The 20,364-nt window shown below is 41.2% G+C and overlaps 1 protein-coding gene and 1 pseudogene across 2 annotated transcripts in view; both read left to right on the top strand.

The window, feature by feature from the left end:
• SKA2 (spindle and kinetochore associated complex subunit 2) overlaps positions 1-20,364 on the top strand; it is a 45,352-nt gene that overhangs the window by 15,982 nt on the left and 9,006 nt on the right. Inside the window, exons 2-3 of one of the 2 annotated variants that reach the window (XM_063628548.1) lie at positions 8,670-8,756; positions 19,959-20,135. In XM_063628548.1, the coding sequence (XP_063484618.1) occupies positions 8,670-8,756; positions 19,959-20,135 (264 nt within the window). The remainder of the gene's footprint in view (positions 1-8,669; positions 8,757-19,958; positions 20,136-20,364) is intronic. The other variant, XM_055258564.2, reaches the window with a different exon arrangement.
• LOC129470772 (uncharacterized) lies at positions 10,604-10,782 on the top strand (annotated as a pseudogene).

The raw sequence follows: 20,364 nt of genomic DNA, 5'->3' as shown, positions 1-20,364 counted from the left end.
CCAAAATTCATTGGACCATTTCAGATTTTGAATTTTCAGATTAGGGATGCTCAACCAGTAATTACTATGCAAATATTCCAAAACAGGAGGAAAAAATCAGAAATCTAATTGGCAGAATGTAACCCGGTTTCCCTTGGGGTGCTTTCATGATGATTTCCATAGACTTTTTTCACCTAATCTTGTATTTTATATACCACTTTTCAGATCAGTATAAAACTTTTCTTCTTGCCGGGCGCGGTGGCTCACGCTTGTAATCCCAGCACTTTGGGAGGCCGAGGCGGGCGGATCACGAGGTCAGGAGATCGAGACCACGGTGAAACCCCGTCTCTACTAAAAATACAAAAAAAAATTAGCCGGGCGTGGTGGCGGGCGCCTGTAGTCCCAGCTACTCGGAGAGGCTGAGGCAGGAGAATGGCGTGAACCCGGGAGGCGGAGCTTGCAGTGAGCCGAGATTGCGCCACTGCACTCCAGCCTGGGCTACAGAGCGAGACTCCGTCTCAAAAAAAAAAAAAAAACAAAACTTTTCCTCTTTATTTTTATTACTGATTTTAGAGAAAACTGGTTTCTGAAATATGAATATCTTGGGCTTTACAAAAATCACTAGTTTTATTTTAAATATTCCATTGCCCCTAAAAAGTTAAACAATAACCTCACTGATTTACAAGGCTTCCAGGAGGCTGATTTGTAACTGAAAGGGCTGTGAATGATGTTTATCAGAATCAATTTGCATGATTAATCAGACACTAATGAGTTTTAGATTATCATAATTGCTTAGTAAATTTCTGCCATCTAACGAAAAAAAATTCTGTTTATCACCAGATCCTAGAACCCTATCAATATTGTCTCTGCTGTGTAAATAGTTCTGAGTAGTGCAATATTGCTTATAGGGTTTTGGTGTTTGGGAAGAACAATGGGCAGGCTGCAGAAAGTATGTAGCAGAAACAAGCAAAAGTCATCTTCGTTTAGGAAGAAAACAAGGAACTAGATTTCGCTATAAACATTAAAATCTGAGGCTTAAATGTAAATTTTTAATTTATTAGAAGAAGGTAACATTTTTCTTTTTGACAAATGGGTTTATTTGTAGTATAAAGAAATAATGGAATTTTAGTATTGAAAAGGATCTTAGATTCCAACTCATTTGATAGGAGAGACCCAAAGAAATGAGGGACTTAACCTAGGGCCACATAGCTGGTTAGTGGCACTAGGACTAGAATTTCTACCATGTATCCCAATTCTTTTATTTTTCTGTACCATACTACCATGTTGTGTTCCGAGGGAATTTTTAGTTGACTAGCTTTGTAACTTTAGTGATATTAATTTAAAACATAAAAAACTTTAATTTTAGGTGAAGAATGTACATTTTTGGATGGGCGTGGTGGCTCACACCTGTAGTTCCAGCACTTTGAGAGGCTAAGGCAGGAAGATCGTTTGAGCTCAGGAGTTCAAGTCCAGCCTGGGTAACATAGCGAGACCTTGTCTCTACAAAAAAAATACAAAAATTAGCTGGGTTTGGTAGTGCACGTCTGTAGTCCCAGCTACTCAGGAGGCTGAGGCAGGAGAATCTCTTGAGTCCAGGAGGTTGAGGCTGCAGTGAGCTGTGATCGTGCCACTGCACTCGCCTGGGCAACAAAGCAAGACCCTGTCTCAAAAAGAAAAAAAGAATTTACGTTTTTTTCCACATGTGTGACTCTTAATGGCTTAAATATCATCTATAACTTTGTCTAACTACATAAGAAAACAGTAATGGAAATAGAACTAGAGGCAAGTTACTTCGCTATTTCCTCTTTTATAAAATGAAGGGTTCAGAGCAGACATTTAAGATGATTTTTCGGCTGGGCGTGGTAGCTCACACCTGTAATCCCAGCACTTTCGGAGGCCGAGGAGGGCGGATCACAAGGTCAGGAGATCAAGACCAGCCTGGCCAACATGGTGAAACCCTGTCTCTACTAAAAATACAAAACTTAGCTGGATATGGTGGCGCACGCCTGTAGTCCCCAGCTGCACAGGAGGATGAGGCAGGAGAATCACTTGAACCCAGGAAGCAGAGGTTGCAGTCAGCCAAGATTGTGCCACTGCACTCCAGCCTGGCAACAGGGTGAGACTCCGTCTGAAAAAAAAAAAAAAAAAAAAAAAAGATTATTTTTCTCTCAACATTTTGGCACCCTTTTTGCCCCCTGCTTATTCCCTAGCCCACTGACTTCACTAATAAGCCAGTACTGGCCAGGCACAGTGGTTCACACCTGTAATCCTAGCACTTTGGGAGGCCGAGGTGGGTGGATCACCTGAGGTTAGGAGTTCGAGACCAGCCTGCCCAACATGGCGAAACCCCGTCTCTACTAAAAATACAAAAAATGAGCTGGGCGTGGTGGCAGGCGCTTGTAATCCCAGCTACTTGGGAGGCTGAGGCAGGAGAATCGCTTGAACCTGGGAGGTGGAGGTTGCAGTGAGCCCCGAGATCACGCCACTGCACTCCAGCCTGGGTGACAAGAGGGAAACTCGGTCTAAATGATAGTAATAATAATAAGTCAGTACTGCCCCTGTGTATTATTAGAAGATGTTCTATACAATTTTCCACAGAGGATAACATTCTACCCACAAGCTGTTTTTTTTTCTTCCTTCCTCCCTTCCTTTTGGAGATGGGGTCTCACTATATTGCCCAGGCTGGAGTGCAGTGACTAGTCACAGGAGAGATTATAACACACTGCAGCCTTGAACTCCTGGGCTCAAGCAATCCTCCTGCCTCAGCTTTTTAAGTAACTGGGACTACAGGTACATATCAAACCTAGCACAAGCTGTTTTTCTTGTCTTTTTAAAAAAATTTTTAAAAATTATTTTATATTTTATTTTTAGGCCGGGCGCGGTGGCTCACGCTTGTAATCCCAGCATTTTGGGAGGCCGAGGCAGGCGGATCATGAGGTCAGGAGATCGAGACCACGGTGAAACCCTGTCTCTACTAAAAATATAAAAAAAAAATTAGCCGAGCGTGGTGGCGGGCGCCTGTAGTCCCAGCTACTCGGAGAGGCTGAGGCAGGAGAATGGCGTGAACCCGGGAGGCGGAGCTTGCAGTGAGCCGAGATTGCACCACTGCACTCCAGCCTGGGCGACAGAGCGAGGCTCTGTCTCAAAAAAAAATATATATATATATATATTTTAAAAATTATTTTATATTTTTAAAAATATTTTTTAAAAATATAAAATTAAATATACAATATAAAATTTTAAAATATATATTAAAAATTATTATTTTTTTTTTTTGTATTTTTTTTTTTTAGTAGAGGCGGGGTTTCACTGCGGTCTCGATCTCCTGACCTCGTGATTCGCCTGCCTCGGCCTCCCAAAGTGCTGGGATTACAAGCGTGAGCCACCGCGCCCGGCCTAAAAATTATTTTATATATTTTAAAAATATATTTTTTAAAAAATATTTTTTCAGGATGGGCATGGTGGAAAATATTTTTTCAGCCACTGTGCCTGGCTAATTTATATAATTAAATTTGTAATGATGACTGTGTTTAATAATTGTCTTGCAAAAAATCTTGACAGTTTAGGCTGGGGGCGATGGCCCACGCCTGTAATCCCAGCACTTTGGGAGGCCAAGGATGGCAGATCACTGGATGTCAAGAGTTTGAGACCAGCCTGGGCAACATGGTGAAATCCCACTTTACTAAAATGAGTAAAAATTAGCTGGGTGTGGTGGCAGGTGCCTGTAATCCCATCTACTCAGAGGCTGAGGCAGGAGAATTGCCTGAACCCAGGAGGTAGAGGGTGCAGTGAGCTGAGATCGCACCACTATACTATAGCCTGGACGACAGAGTGAGACTCCCTCTAAAAAAAAAGAAAGAAAAAAAAAAAAGACAGTTTAGTTGATTTTATCATACCATTGATGAGAAGGGTACTCTTTGGTATCTTCCTAAAATAAAAGTAGAAACCACCTCTTTTTGGTACCATTTGATGATTAACATATTTTGGGCCCTTAGGTATTGCAGGAAAACACAGCAGAAACCTGTCTCTTAAAAAGAGGCCAGGTCGGTGGCTCACACCTGTAATCCCAGCACTTTGAGAGGCCGAGGCAGGCTGATCACTTGAGGTCAGGAGTTCGAGACCAGCCTGGCCAATATGGTGAAACCCCGTCTCTACTAAAAATACAAAAATTAGCCAGGCGTAGTGGCACATGCCTGTAGTCTCAGCTACTTGGGAGACTGAAGTGGGAGGATCTGTTGAGCCTGGGAAGTTGGGGCTGTAGTGAGCTGAGATGTTGCCACTGCACTCCAGCCTGTGTGACAGAGCGAGACCCTGTCTCAAAAAAAAAAAAATGACAAAAAAATATATATGAATATAGTCTACATTTGGGAGTTTTGTGTCCCCCAAACTCATCATGTTTTGTGACATATACGTTAGATTATTGTAAAAATCTTTCAAACCTTGGAGGTCTCAGTTGCCAAATTTAGGACAATTTAGGCCTGTAGTCCCAGCTCTCAGGAGGCTGAGGCAGGAGAATTGTTTGAACCCCGGAGGCAGAGGTTGCAGTGAGCCAAGACTGTGCCACTGTACTCCAGCCTGGGCAACAGAGCAAGACTCCTCAAAAAAAAAAAAAAAAAAGGAAAGTTACCGTTCAAGGAACTACATGAGATTATGCTAAACTTCAAGCAGAACTAAAATATCAAGTTAAAAAATATGTAAGTTTAATAATTTGTTTCATAAACATGTTAAGGGTTTGAGATTCTATCTTAGGAATCTCTGGAGCCACAAATTCCATAACTTATGGTAAATTAAATGACTAAAACAAGCTTTAAAGACTCGTATTTAAAGTTGTGCTTAAGAATGTTATATAACTCATTGAAAAAAGCTATGGAATTGTGGTCTGTTCAGTAATTAAGACAAACAAAATCAGGTCTTGAGTGCTTACAGCCTTTGTTAACTTTGATTTGCTCTGGTTCCTGGTCTCTCCTCATTCTCTCCATCCACATGTTTTTTTTTTTTTTTTCTTCTAAACATATTTATTCTATACATTTTTTTTAATTTTTTCTCTTTTTTAATTAATTTTTTTTGCACACAAAACAATAAACATTTTCTAAAAATACATACAAACAAAAAGATGCATATCGAACATATTAGGAAGGTTGCACATGGGAAGACAGGGAATAGAAATGGGGGGTGGGAATTAAAGAAAATAAATGAGAGAGGGACTTTGTATGGACCAATGATAATAACTCAATCCTCTATTTGACAAAGAAGAAGGAGAAGGAAGAGGAAGAAAAAGAAAGTGGGATAAAGGATCAGAAAGGGAGGAAAATAGAAAAAATTAGAGTATGACTCCAGAGTAGACCTGTTTTGTTGTTGCTGGGTTGGTTGGTTGGTTTGTCTGTTGTATTTTTCATATGTTTCGCCATGTTGGCCAGGCTGGTCTGGAACTCCTAGCCTCAAGTGATCAACCCGCCTCGGCCTCCTAGAGCGCTGGGACTACAGGCGTGAGCCACCACGTCCAGCCCCCACATTGCGTCTGGCCTCCGTGATAGACCTCCCAGACGGGGTGGCCGGGCAGAGGCGCTCCCCACATCCCAGACGGGGCGGCCGGGCAGGGCAGAGACGGAGTCTTGCTCTGTCACCCAGGCTGGAGTGCAGTGGCGCAATCTCGGCTCACTGCAAGCTCTGCCTGCCGGGTTCATGCCATTCTCCTGCCTCACCCTCTCCGAGTAGCTGGGACTACAGGCGCCCGCCACCACGCCCGGCTAATTTTTTTTTGTATTTTTAGTAGAGACGGGGTTTCACCGTGGTCTCGATCTCCTGACCTCATGATCCGCCCGCCTCGGCCTCCCAAAGTGCTGGGATTACAAGCGTGAGCCACCACGCCCGGCCCCATCCACATGTTTTATGGGTTAGTGTACTTTTTTTATTTATAGGAAAAGATAATCCCTAAGTATATCTTAGTATGAGAAATTATGCAAATAGGAATTTCTTAATACACACACAGACACAAACATTAGTATTTTTAAGGAGTTGTAATTATTGATTAATTTAATCGTGGCATCTCATCTGACAAGTATAGAGGATAAATGAAAACCTTCCACTTTTTGGAAATCATTTTAAACATACTTTGTAATTATGTACCCAACATTAATTTTTCTGGCTTAGAGCAACTCCCTAATGTTAGAGATGGAAATAAGATATTGACCTGGAAAATATGTTTAAAAACAAAAACTTTCTCTTTCTTTTATCTGTACCCCCCCCCCCCAAGTTTTGGCTATAAAGATAGAATTTTGGTCATTGCAGAGTTTTCCATTCCAATTTAGGTCAATGATAAGAGAAATTATTAGTGATCGAAACTAGTTTATTTCTGAAATTCTGTTTGATGACAGCTTCTGACCTTAGAAGCATTTGAATTTCTGACAGCCATTTTATCTTACTCTACATTTGAAAGTAGGGTCCTAATAGAACCTTTTATATACTAAAAATAACTGTACATCATTTCTTATTAGACCTGAGAACTGCTTTTAACAGTTTTTCCCCTTCCACTAAGGCTTCAGGATTTTGAGAATCGTTAGTTCAGTGATAAAGTTCATAATAAGAGAAGCACCCTCCCTGCAAACAGCTTCCTATGTTTTGGGATAGGAATAGGAGACCATGCCTGTGGAAATCATATTTTCCTTTCTGTAGTAAACTCTAAGGACGGTTATATCCCTGATAAACTCAAGGCAATATACGCTTTAAGGTCCTGTAAAAGATGCAGAATTTCAAGAAGTTAAGAATATTGATTATACCACTTGCAGAAATAAACCACTTTTAGGCTGGACATGGTGGCTCACACCTGTAATCCCAGCACTTTGGGAGGCTGAGGCGGGAGGACTGCTTGAGCCCAGCATGGGCAACATAATGAGATCCTGTCTCTATAAAAAATCAAAAATTAGCTGGGTGCCATGGCATGTGCCTGTAGTCCCAGGTGCACTCGGAAGGAGGTAGGAGGATCCCATGAGCCCAGGAGTTTGACACTGCAGTGAGCTATGATGGTGCCACAACACTTCGGCCTGAGCTATAGAGCAAGACCCTGTCTCATAAAAAAGAAAAAGAAAATTCTTTTTCACACTGTTATATATCCATCTCAACTTTCTATATGTATACATCTCTTTTACAAAAAAAGGCCATAACATACTCAAGGCTGTTTTTGTATTTAACGAGTCATAAATATAGTGTCATGTCAAATCTGTCTATACATTATCATTTGAAAAACAAATGGCCTTTTAAAAGGTTAAATAGCTGCTCATTACAAATACTACAGAAATAGAGTAAAATGTGAAAGCCCCCCGTTAAGTATTTTTTTGTATACCATCGTTTTCAATAACGGCATGGTATTCCAAATATTGATATTTATTTATTTACTTATTTATGAGATAGAGTCTTGCTCTGTTACCCAGGCATGAGTGCAGTGGCCGATCTTGGCTCACTGCAACTTCCGCCTCCTCGGTTCAAGTGATTCTAGTTCCTCAGCTACCCAAATAGCTGGGACCACAGGCACATGCCACTATCCCCAGCTAATTTTAGTATTTTTAGTAGAGATGGGGTTTTGCCATGTTGGCCAGGCTAGCCTTGAATTTCCGGGCTCAAGTGACCCGCCCGCCTCAGCCTCCCAAAGTGCTGGGATTACAGGGATGAGCCACTGTGCCTGGCCCCATATACTTATTTTTTTTTTTTTTATGGAGACGGAGTTTCATTCTTGTCGCCCAGACTGGAGTGCAGTGGTGCAATCTTGGCTTACTGCAGCCTCTGCCTCCGGGGTTCAAGCAATTCTTCTGCCTCAGCCTCCTGAGTAACTGGGATTACAGGCTTCCGCCACCATGCACAGCTAATTTTTGTATTTTTGGTAGAGACGAGGTTTCACCATGTTAGCCAGGCTGGTCTCAAACTCCTGACCTCAGGTGATCCACCTGCCTTGGCCTCCCAAAGTGCTGGGATTACAGGCGTGAACCACTGTGCCCGGCCAATACTGATATTTTTAAATGTAACTTTTCACTTTAATTCAGGCATCCTATATCCATAATGGCCTCAGGGTGGTAGTTCTCCCCTTTTTTCTTCCTTCGAGGTTTACTACAGATCAAGTTCCCATGCGGGCACCCAGGTTCAGTAAATTGGGGTTATTCAGACTGTTACTCCCGTATCATATGTAGCTTTTCTTGTGAAATTTGTGACTCTTTAAACCCTCTTCATTTTGGAGGCACATAGTTGTAGCTCTTTGATCAATGGGATTGCAAATAAAGGTAACAATGTGAGTATTCCTGAAATAAATTTGTTCTGTGTTTTAAATTGAAACTGCATTTTCTGCCAGAGGTAGAAAAACACTGCCTAACTGATGAGAGTATCTGTGACCCTAGGAAATTCTTGAAGTCATTATTAGTTTTTTGTATTAATATCTGACAATGGCTACGCAGTATCTTGATTTTGACTCAAAATGTAAGAGAGAGGCATAGAGAAATGACTTTAAAATGTTAACTACTTTTTAAATTTTTCATAGAGCATAGTTATGGATAATGGATATTTTATATACTTTTTATTTCCACATTTTCAAATGAGTATGTATCACTTATTGAAATACTAACAAATGTAAAGAGAAAAAAGAATAAAGTATCATGTTTACTATTAGTCTTTTGGTTTACACAATAATGATTTGTGCTGATCTTTAGTTCCAGAAAGCTGAGTCTGATCTGGATTACATTCAATACAGGCTGGAATATGAAATCAAGACTAATCATCCTGATTCAGCAAGTGAGGTAATCTCCGAAGTAAATAAGCTTAAAAAAAAATCAGCCTTAACTGAACACTTTAGAATTTTCTGATAGCATTCCTAATGGTAATAGATTGTAAGAATTATATTATTAAGTTTACGGAATCTTAAAATCTTGTCATTGTGTTGGAAGTTTGGTTATAGCACACTGGAGAAATAGTACCAATAGTCCGTGAAATTTGTGGCTACTTTTTTTCCCCTAACCTTTAAAAAATAATCATTGAGTTCAGAGGTACAAGCCACTGTGGCAGCCCCTGAAATTCCAAGAGAGAATATAGCTACCTCTAGGGCAGTTCTTCAGTAAGTTTGAGGGGAGAAGTCCTGGCAGTCAGCATATTCTCTGAGGAAGGTAATGATACACTATTAGATTTTTTACTTATATTTTATGAATAGTGATTTCTAGATAAAGCTATGTATCTAATTACTCTAAGTTTAGGTTGATTAGAAACATTAACTCTGCTTTATGTCATAAAATCATTAAGTATAAGTATACATACATGTTCATGGGGGTGACAGCAAATAATCTCCAAGCATCGTCTGTTAACATTAACACTAAAATCACTAATTCAATAATGTTTATCTTTTTTTCTCCAAAGCCCAGGTATCAGGCTTAATTAATATTTATCTTTTTTTTTTTTTTTTTGAGACGGATCACCCTGTCGCCCAGGCTGGAGTGCAGTGGTGCAATCTCCGCTCACCACAACCTGCACTTCCTGGGTTCAAGCGATTCTCTTGCCTCAGTCTCCCAAGTAGCTGGGATTACAGGCATGTGCCACAATGCCCAGCTAATTTTTTTTTTGTGTGTGTATTTTTAGTAGAGACGGAGTTTCACCATGTTGGCCAGGCTGGTCTTGAGCTCCTGACCTCAAGTGATCCGCCTACCTCAGCCTCTCAAAGTGCTGGGATTACAGGCATGAGCCCACCATGCCCAACCAATGTTTGTCTTTGATAGCACTACCAGCAGACAAGAAATATTGCATTTTACAGTTAAAAAAAAATTCCATACAATTAAAAAAATTTTTTTTTGGATTGGGTAGAAGTATAAGTTAAACTAACATTTTATAGAAAATTGGGAAAATTTTTTACTGTTTATTTCATGGAATGGTAGAATGTTTTTACTGTTTATTTCATGGAATGTTAGAATTCTATGGGAGTATAGTTTGTACTGTTCTAGCTCCCTATTCTTTTCTCTCTCTTTCTCTTTTTTCTTCCTTCTTTTCTTTTTTCTTTCTCTCTCTCCCCCTCCCTCTCTCTCTTTCTCTCTCTTCCTCCCTCCCTCCCTCTCTTTTTCTCACTTCCTTCCCTTCCCCTTCCCCTCCCTTCCTCCTTTCCTTCCTTCCTTCCCTCCTTCCCTCTTTCCCTCCTTCCTTCCTTCCCTCCCTCCCTCCCTCTTTTCCTTCCTCCCATCCTTCTTCTCCCTCCCTTTCCTCCCTTCCCTTCCTTTCCCTTCCTTCTGTTACCCAGGATGGAGTTCAGGAGTGTGATCTTGGGTCACTGCAGCTTCCACCTCCCAGGTTCAAGGGATTCTCCCTCCTCAGCCTCCCAAGTAGCTGGGATTACAGGCGCAGGCAACCATGCTCGGCTAATTTTTGTATTTTTTAGTAGAGATGGGGTTTCACCATGTTAGGCTGGTCTCGAACTCCTGACCTCAAGTGATCCACCCGTCTCAGCCTCCTAAAGTGCCGGGATTAGTCGTGAGCCACCACACCTGGCCCCTTCCTTCCTTTTCTTCCTTTCTTTCCTCCCTTCCCTTCCATTCCTTCGTTCCTTTCCTTTCCTTCTCCTGCCTCCCCTTCCTTCCTTTCTTTCTTTTGTCTTAAAGATTCCTGTGATATTGCTTCTCAGCCTTTTGGCTAAGATCAAGTGTAGTATCTGTTTTTATCAGTTTAAAGACTCTGTGTGTGTGTGTGTGTGTGTGTGTGTGTGTGTGTGTGTGTTTAAGACAGGGTCTCACTCTGTCACCCAGGCTGGAGTGCAGTAACAAAATCTCAGCTCACTTCAGCCTTGACTTCTGGGCTCAAGCAATCCTCCCACCTCAGTCCGCCAAGTGCCTGGAACTATAGGCACACACCACCACACCCAGCTAATTTTTGTATTTTTAGTAGAGATGGGATTTTAACATGTTGCCTAGGTTGGTTTTGAACTCCTGGACTCAATCGATCTACCTGCCTCGGCCTCCCAAAGTGCTGGGATTATAGGCGTGCGCCACCACGCCTGACCTAGTCAGTATCTTTCAAGTACTGTTTTGAAAGACATTGACGTGTAGTGCTCCCATTTTTCCTCTGACTTCCATCTCTCATCTTTGTTCCACCTGTGGGTATTTTTTTTCCTGCAACTTTTTAAAAAAGGAGCTTTATTGAGCTATAATTCATATACCATTAAATTCACCCCTTTAAAGTATACAATTAAGTGGCTTTTAGTATTCAGTTTTGTAGCCATTGCCACAATAACATTTTCATCACCTCAGAAAGAAACCCCATACCCATGAGTAGTTACTCCCTACCACCCTTCCCTGCTATCCCACAAGCTCCCAAAGATGAATCTACTTTCTGTCTCTACAGATTTGTTGTCTGAACATTTCAAATAAATAGAATCATATAATATATGACCTTTCATGTCTAACTTCTTTCACTTAGGATGTTTTTGTTTTTTTTTTTTTTGAGACCGAGTCTCGCTCTGTCACCCAGGCTGGAGTGCAGTGGCACTATCTCTGCTCACTGCAACCTCCGCCTTCTGAGTTCAAACAAATTTCCTGCCTCAACTTCCTGAGTAGCTGGGACTACTGGTGTGTGCCACCACGTCTGGCTAATTTTCGTATTTTTTAGTAGAGACAGGGTTTTGCCATGTTGGCCAGGCTGGTCTGGAACTCCTGATATCAGGTGATCCACCCTCCTCGGCCTCCCAAAGTACTGAGATTATAGCCATGAGCCACTGCACCTGGCCCACTTAGGGTGTTTCTAAGTTTCATGCATGTTGTAGCGTCAATCAGTACTTCATTTGTTTTTACTGTTGAGTAATGCTCCACTGTATGGCTATACTCCATCTTCTTTGTTCTTTCTTTTTTTTCTGAGATGGAGTCTTGCTCTGTCCCCTAGGCTGGAGTGCTGTGGTGCAATCTCAGCTCACTGCAACCTCCACCTCCTGGGTTCAAGTGATTCTCCTGCCTCAGCCTCCTGAGTAGCTAGGAGTACAGGTGCGTACCACCACACCAGCTGATTTTTGTATTTTCAGTAGAGACACGGTTTCACCATGTTGGCCAGGCTGTTCTCAAACTCCTGACCTCATGATCCACCCACCTCGGCCTCCCAAAGTGCTGAGATTACAGGTGTGAGCCACCATGCCTGGCCCATACTCCATTTTCTTATCCAGTCATCAGTTGATGGTGGTCATTTGTGTTGTTTCCACCTTTTGGCTGCTATGAACATACATTTACAAGTTCTTGTGTGGACATGTGTTTTCATTTCTCTTGGGTATATACCTTGGAGTAGAATTGCTGGCCATATAACTCATGTTTAATATTTTGAGGAACTACCAAACTGTTTTCCAAGGCATCTAAAGCATTTTACATTCTCAGTTTAAGAAAAAAAAAATTGTGGGCTGGGTGTGGTGGCTCATGCCTGTAATCCCAGCACTTTGGGAAACTGAGGCAGGCTGATCATCTGATGTCAAGAGTTTAAGACCAGCCTGGCTAACATGATGAAACCCGTCTCTACTAAAAATACAAAAATTAGCCGGGCGTGGTGGCACGAGCCTGTAACCCCAGCTACTCGGGAGGCTGAGACAGAAGAATTGCTTGAACCCAGGAGGTGAAGGTTGCAGTGAGTCCAGATCGCGCCATTGAACTCCAGCCTGGGCGACAGAGCAAGACTCTGTCTGAAAAAGAAAAGAAAAGAAATTGTAGTAAAATATAAATAACATTTACCATTTTAATCCTTTTTTTTTTTTTTTTTTGAGACAGGGTCTGGCTAATATGGTCTAGGCTGAACTCCAATTCCAAGGTTTATCCTCTGGCCTCAATATCCTTAGCAGCTGGGATTACAGGCACATGCCCTTATACCTGATAGCCATCTTAATCTTTTTTAAGTGAACAGTTCACTGGCATTAACTACATTCACATTATTGTACAATATCACCATCATCAATCTCCAGAAGGTTTTCATCTCCCCACACTGTAACTGTATATCCATTAAACAATTAACTCCATGTTCCTTTCTTCCACTTCTAGCAGCCACCGTTCTACTTTCTGTCTCTATCAATTTGACTACTCGAGGGACTCATATAATTAGAATCATATAATATTTGTCTTTTTGTGACTCATTTATGTCACTTATAATGTTCTCAAGATTCATACATAGTGTAGCAGTGTCAGTTTCCTTTCTAAGGTGGAATAATATTCCATTGAATGTATGTACCACATTTTATTTATCGATTCATCTGTCAGTGGACATTTGGTTTGCTTTCACCTTTTGGCTACTGTGAATAATGCTACTATGAACACTGTTATGCAGGTATCTGTTTGAGTAACTGCTTTCAACTTTTGGGTTTATACCCAGAAGTGTAATTGCTGGATCACATGGTAATTCTGTGTTTCAATTTTTGAGGAAATATGACTTTTTAACTCCTGTAATATTCAATAACTTCAAGAAAATCTCTGCTTTCTCCCTTTTTTTGTGTTATAGTTGGGAATAAAGCCATGACTTTAATCTTTGTAGATTTGTCCAACATCAGTCTTAATGATTTATATACATGTAAAGGAACAGGAAAGAAAGTAAACAACTAGTTGCAGTAGCCTCTAATACCTCTATCTGGCGGCAGGGTGGTTGTAGTAGTAGTAAATATTTATTGAACATTACTGTGTGCCAACCAGTGCTGTGTGTGTGTGTGTGTGTGTGTGTTTGTATACTCACACCCACATCCATACATATAATTTGGTTTAGCTGCATTATCCTCATTCTAGTACCCCTTGTGATTTGGAGGCAGTCAGTAATTCTGCATAAAAGTCAACATTTTTGGCTAGGATTTGTTTATTTACAGACAGATACAAGAAACTAAGTTTCTATTACTATATTCTTCAACTTTATTTGTTCCAGAAACATAATTTTATTTTATGAACATTTTCCCTATAGATTCTTTTAAGCTTAGTAGCATAATTCATTTCCTTTTGTTTCTTTCAAAAGACTTAATTGAACTGAGTTTTTTGTTCATATATTGGCTTTTCTTTTCTCCCATCACCAGCACTATCATTAGCAGAGTATTTTTATGTATTCTTGTAAGCATTTTTTTTTTTTTTTTGAGATGGAATCTCGCCCTGTCGCTCAGGCTGGAATGCAATGGCACGATCTAGGCTCACTGGGTTCAAGCGATTCTCCTGCCTCACCCTCCCGAGTAGCTGGGATTACAGGTACCTGCCACTATCCCGGCTAATTTTTGTATTTTTATTAGAGACGGGGTTTCACCATGTTGGTCAGGCTGGTCTCGAACTCCTGACCTCAGATGATCCGCCAGCCTTGGCCTCCTAAAGTGCTGAGATTACAGGCGTGAGCCACCTCACCCAGCCATTCTTGTAACCTTTTATCATCCACTTATGATAAGTAAAACCCTAAAATGAATTGAAGTATTATAGGCACAAAATTAACTAAAGTGCAGCACAGTTTACAAACACTAATAAAAGAATCATAGAGGCTCCTGGCCGGGCTCAGTGGCTCATACCTGTAATCCCAGCACTTTGGGAGGCCAAGGCGGGTGGATCACCTGAGGTCAGGAGTTCAAGACCAGCCTGACCAACATGGAGAAACCCCATCTCTACTGAAAAAAAAAAAAAAAAAAATACAAAATTAGCCAGGTGTGTTGGCGCATGCCTGTAATCCCAGATACTTGAGAGGCTGAGGCAGGAGAATTGCTTGAACCTGAGAGGCGAAGGCTGCAGTGAGCTGAGATCCCACCATTGCACTCCAGCCTGGGCAACAAGAGCGAAACTCCATCTCAAAAAAAAAAAAAAAGTAGTGGTTCCCAAGAGCCAGTTACTCAAACAAAACAGGCTATGCGCACAACGGTTTTTTCCTTTGTGGTATAGTGCTAAGTCCTAACCACAGTCCTAACCTGTCATAAACAGGCCATAAATGCAAATCGTGTTGTCCTAAATTACTCACTGCCATGTCAGTCTTATTGATCGAGCTAATGTCATAAAAACATGTATTATGGGTAGCTGCCCAACTACCCTGTCCTCTCTTTTAGCTCTATGGCCATTTATTTCTTATGCTTGATATACCAACTTTCCTTTCCTAGTTTTGTGAGATCCTCAAGGATTAGTTCTTGTCACTTTTATTTTTTCCTGTATGAATCTGTATTTGGGGAACTCATCATTCTCCTGAGTTATATTAATATAAGTATTTCACTACTGAGCTACATTCCATTTACCTAAAGATCATTTATAATTAGGTTACATAATTTATTATCACCTCATGAGGAAGATGACTTCTTCCCTCCTACCAATTTCCCTCCCAATGTTAAACTTTTTTTTTTTTCCCAGACAAAGTCTCACTCTGTTGCCCAGACTGGAGTGCAGTGGCATGATCATGGCTTACTGCAGCCTCGACCTCCTGGGCTCAGGTGATCCTCTCACCTCAGTCTCCTGCGTAGGTAGAAATACAGGTGCATGCCACCACACCTGGTTCTAATTTTTTGTATTTTAGTAGGGATGGGGTTTTGCCATGTTTACTAGGCTGGTCTCGCCTAGGCTCAAGCGATCCTCCTGTCTCAGCCTCCCAAAGTGTTGGGATTATAGATGTGAGTCACCACCCCGGCCTAAACTTTTATTTTTGTGAAATTCTTGAATATATTTGAAGAGTTACAGAAATATAAAGCTTATAATTACAAAGAATAATGCTTCACACTCCCACCCTCAAGAAGGATACCACTTCATCTCAGTGTCTTATGGTATTTCCTTTATATTTCTAAATAGTTTGCTTGTACTGCATTTTTATTTTTCCTGATCTGAAACATCTACTGATTTCCTGGATACGAACTGTTATACTTCACATGCTGGCTCTGCCTCTTATTAGCATTGTGATTTTAGCCAAGTCAGTTAACCTTTCTGTACTTTAATTTCCTCATCTGTAAAATGGGAATATTACTACCTACCTCAGAGGTTGAGAGAGAATAAAATTAGTTAACATATATAACTGTTTAGTCTAGAGTAAGTGCTATATGTTAGCTGTTATCATTAATAATAATTTCCTACTATAGGCCTGGTGTAGTAGCTCACACTTGTAGTCCCAGCTACTTGGGATACTGAGGTGGGAGGATCACTTGAGCCCAGTAGTTCAAGTGAGCTATGATTGCACCACTGCACTCCAGCCTAGGTGACAGAGTAAGATTCTAACTTTTTTTTTTTTTTTTTCTGAGACAGAGTCTTGCTCTGTTGCCCAGGCTGGAGAGCAGTGACATGGTCTTGGCTCACTGCAACCTCCACCTCCCAGGTTCAAGCGATTCTCCTGCCTCAGCCTCCTGAGTAGCTGGGATTACAGGCACATGCCACCCTGCTCAGCTAATTTTTGTATTTTTAGTAGATTCAGGGTTTCACCATGTTGGCCAGGCTGGTCTCAAACTCCTGACCTCATGATCCACCCGCCTCAGCTTCCCAAACTGCTGGGATTACAGGCGTTAGCCATCGCGCCCAGCCAATTCTAACTCTTTAAAAAAAAAAAAAAAAAAGAAAAAAAAAAGAATTTCGTACTATGGAAGATAAAGTTTAAATACTTTACTACCCATATTTATTCCTGTCTTCACAATTTCTGTAACTATTGCTTTTATATAAGCCCTATTGAATACTGTGTCTGCTTTCCTTTCTTCACAACTTATTTTTCTAGAGCTAATAATTGTTTTCTTTTTTTCCTTCCATTTGCTTAGTTTTTCTTTTTTTTTTTTGAGACAAGGTTTTGCTCTGTCACCCAGGCTGGAGTGCAGGAGTTTGAGACCAGCCTGGGCAACATAGGGAAGCCCCATCTCTACAAAAAATAATTTAAAGGTTGGGCGCAGTGGTTCACGCCTGTAATCCCAGCACTTTGGGAGGCCGAGGTAGGCAGATCACCTGAGGTCAGGAGTTCTAGACCAGCCTGGCCAACATGGCGAAACCTCATCTCTACTAAAAATACAAAAATTAGCTGGGTGTGGTAGCATACACCTGTAGTCCCAGCTACTCTGTGACCATGGCTTACAGCAGTATCTACCTCCCAGGCCCAAGTGATCCTCCCTGCTTAGCCACCCGAGTAGCTAGCACCATAGGCATGTGCCAGCACACCTGGCTAATTTAAAAAATAATAATAATAGTTATTATTTTTTGAGATGGAGTCTTGCTCTGTCGCCCAGGCTGGAGTGCAGTGGTACGATCTTGGTTCACTGCAACCTCTGCCTCCCAGGCTCAAGTGATCCTCCCACCTCAGCCTCCTGAGGAGCTGGGACTACAGGCGTGTGCTACCATGCCCGGCTAATTTTTGTATTATTAGTAGAGATGAGGTTTCGCCATGTTGGCCATGCTGTTCTGGAACTCCTGACCTCAAGTGATCTGCCCCCCTTGGTCTCCCAAAGTGCTGAGACTTGCAGGCATGAGTCACTGTACCCGGCCTTTGAATTATTTTTTGTAGAGATGAGGTTTCACGCTATGTTGCCCAGGCTGGTATCGAACTCCTGACCTCAAGCCATCCTCCCGCCTTGGCCTCCCAAAGTGCTTGTAGAATTACAAGCATGAGCCACCATGGCCCAGCCTGCTTAGTTTTTCTATATACTTATCACTAATTCAGCCTCAGACATTTCTAATGACTGTAAAACTCTTCTCAATATTGTCAGACACACTACATGTTCTTTAAGTTTCATTTTCTCCCATGGAAACATCGTATCCTTTCTGGTGTCTCTATCCTGCTCCCATCTGACCTCCTGCTCTATAGGCTTCTTGAATTGCTGTCTTTCTGGGATTTTTTTTTTTTTTTTTTCAGATGGAGTCGCACTCTGTGGTTAGGCTGGAGTGCAGTGGCGTGATCTTGGAACCTCTGCCTCCCGGGTTCAAGCAATTCTCCCACTTCAGCCTCCCAAGTAGGGACTATAGGCGCATGCCGACACGCCCAGCTAATTTTTTTTTTTTTTTGTATTTTAGTAGAGACGGCGTTTCACCATGTTGGCCAGGCTGGTCTCGAACTCCTAAGCTCAGGCAATCCGCCCGCCTCGGCCTCCCAAAGTGCTGGGATTACAAGCGTGAGCCACTGCGCCTGACCTTTTTTTTTTTTTTTTTTTTTTTTTGAGAGGGAGTTTTACTCTTGTCGCCCAGGCTGGAATGCAGTGGTGCCATCTTGGCTCACTGTCACTTCTGCCTCCCGGGCTCAAGTGATTCTCCTGCCTCAGCCTACTGAGCAGCAAGGACTACAGGCGCCCACCACAATGCCCGGCTAATTTTTGTATTTTTAGTAGAGACGGGGTTTCGCCATGTTGGCCAGGCTGGTCTCAAACTCCTGACCTCAGGTGATCCACCCATCTCGGCCTCCCAAAGTGTTGATTACAGTCATGAGCCACTGTGCCCGGCATTTCTGGGATTTCTTTACCATTATTTTGGTACTTCCCTTTGTTTTATTCCTGTGTTGGATCATATGTTTCACTTGTTTTATTCCTGTGTTGGATCATATGTTTCACTCTTTGGTGGTTTATTTCTTTGATCTGGAAGTATATCCTTTAGACGCTTCCTGAGGAAGGTTACACAGAAAGTTAACTTTTTGAGATGCTGAATGTTTGAAAAAGTCTTCATTGCACCCTTTAACCCTTTGTTTGATGAGTGGTTTGATTGAATATAGGATTCTAGATTGGAGATTTTCTCTTAATTTTAACATCATTACTTCGTGGTTTTCTAGCTTCTATTGTTGCTGTTGAAAAATGGATGCCATTCTCATTCCTGATCCTTTGTCTGTGCTTTCCTCCTCAGCCTACCCCAGTCCCTTACCTATCACCTGGAAGTTTCAGAATATTTTTTCTATCCTGCGAAAATTTACAGTTATGGTATAGATCTTTTTATTAATTGTGCTGTCACTTGGTGGGGCCTGAAAATATATGAATCTTACCTAATCATAAAAAAAGAAATCTAGCAGGGTGCAGTGGCTCACACCTGTAATTCTAGCACTTTGGGAGGCTGATGCAGGAGGATCGCTTGAGGCCAGGAGTTTAAGACCAGCCTGGGCAACACAGTGAGATTCCTGTATCTATTTAAAAAAAAAATTAAAAGAAAGAAAAGAATTACCAAGTGGCAGAAGGGGCCCAATTGAAATGTCTTTTATGGAATAGTGGTAATTTATATTACAAAATAAATCTGGAAAACCAGCATAGTTTATAAATACAGTTGGGTTGGCATGAATTTTATATTTTGTATGTATATAAGTAAATGGATATTTATACATACTTTATCCCCATGATAGTATGTTTATGAATTTTGGCCGGGCGCGGTGGCTCACGCCTGTAATCCCAGCACTTTAGGAGGTTGAGGCGGGCGATCACAAGGTCAGGAGATCGAGACCATCCTTGCTAACATGGTGAAACCCCGTCTCTACTAAAAATACAAAAAATTAGCTGGGCGTGGTGGCGGGCGCCTGTAGTCCCAGCTACTCCGGAGGCTGAGGCAGGAGAATGGCGTGAACCCGAGAGGTGGAGCTTGCAGTGAGCCGAGACTGCACCACTGCACTCTAGCCTGGGCAACAGAGTGAGACTCCATCTCAAAAAAAAAAAAAAAAAAAAAAGATTTTTATAAGTAGTTTCAAGTTGTCTTATTCTTTAAGAACAAATACCAATAGTGCCTTTTATCTTCTTCTGAATAGCATTTAGAATTGTATCTTAGAAATATTGTATAATTTATTATTGTGAACTAACCATCAAATGTTATATATCTAAGGTGACCCTTATTTGCTGTTTAATATTGCTAATTTATTTGGTGGGTTATTTCTGTACCTAGGCTATAACTTCCTTGAGAATAGGATCTAGGTCTTATACTTTTCTCTCTTCCCCACCTCCCATCTGATGTCATGTGGCTGCATAATTAAATACTCAACAGTGTTCAATTAAATGGATGGTAGAATGTGTTGTATGTATATAGTATTTTAATTCTTAAAAAGCTTAATCTTTCATAATTTAATACATGTTAACTTTTTTCCTGACGTAGAAAAATCCAGTTACACTCTTAAAGGAATTGTCAGCAATAAAGTCTCGATATCAAACTTTGTATGCCCGCTTTAAACCAGTTGCTGTTGAGCAGAAAGAGACTAAGAGCCGCATTTCTGCTATTGTGAATAAGACTATGAATGTGATACAAAAACTACAGAAGCAAACAGACCTGGAGGTAATGCTTTCAGTTGACAGGTTAGATTTGTATAGCTTTAGCTCTGAGTGTTGCTTTGAAAAATAAACCTGATGTAACTTAAAATTTGAAACTCAGCAGTCAGTTTGAACTATTGAAAGATTTTCCTGATACCCTGAAGTATAATAGCTCTTATTTCTGTTTATTTAAAAATAAGCATTTGGACTTGACATGGTTAATAAAGAAGTATGCTGTCTTGAATTATGTAACC

Source organism: Symphalangus syndactylus, chromosome 20 (genome assembly GCF_028878055.3).
Source record: "Symphalangus syndactylus isolate Jambi chromosome 20, NHGRI_mSymSyn1-v2.1_pri, whole genome shotgun sequence".
NCBI classification, from domain to species: domain Eukaryota; kingdom Metazoa; phylum Chordata; class Mammalia; order Primates; family Hylobatidae; genus Symphalangus; species Symphalangus syndactylus.
Note: the sequence above shows the minus strand (reverse complement) of the source record. Positions and strands in the feature narration are given on the sequence as shown.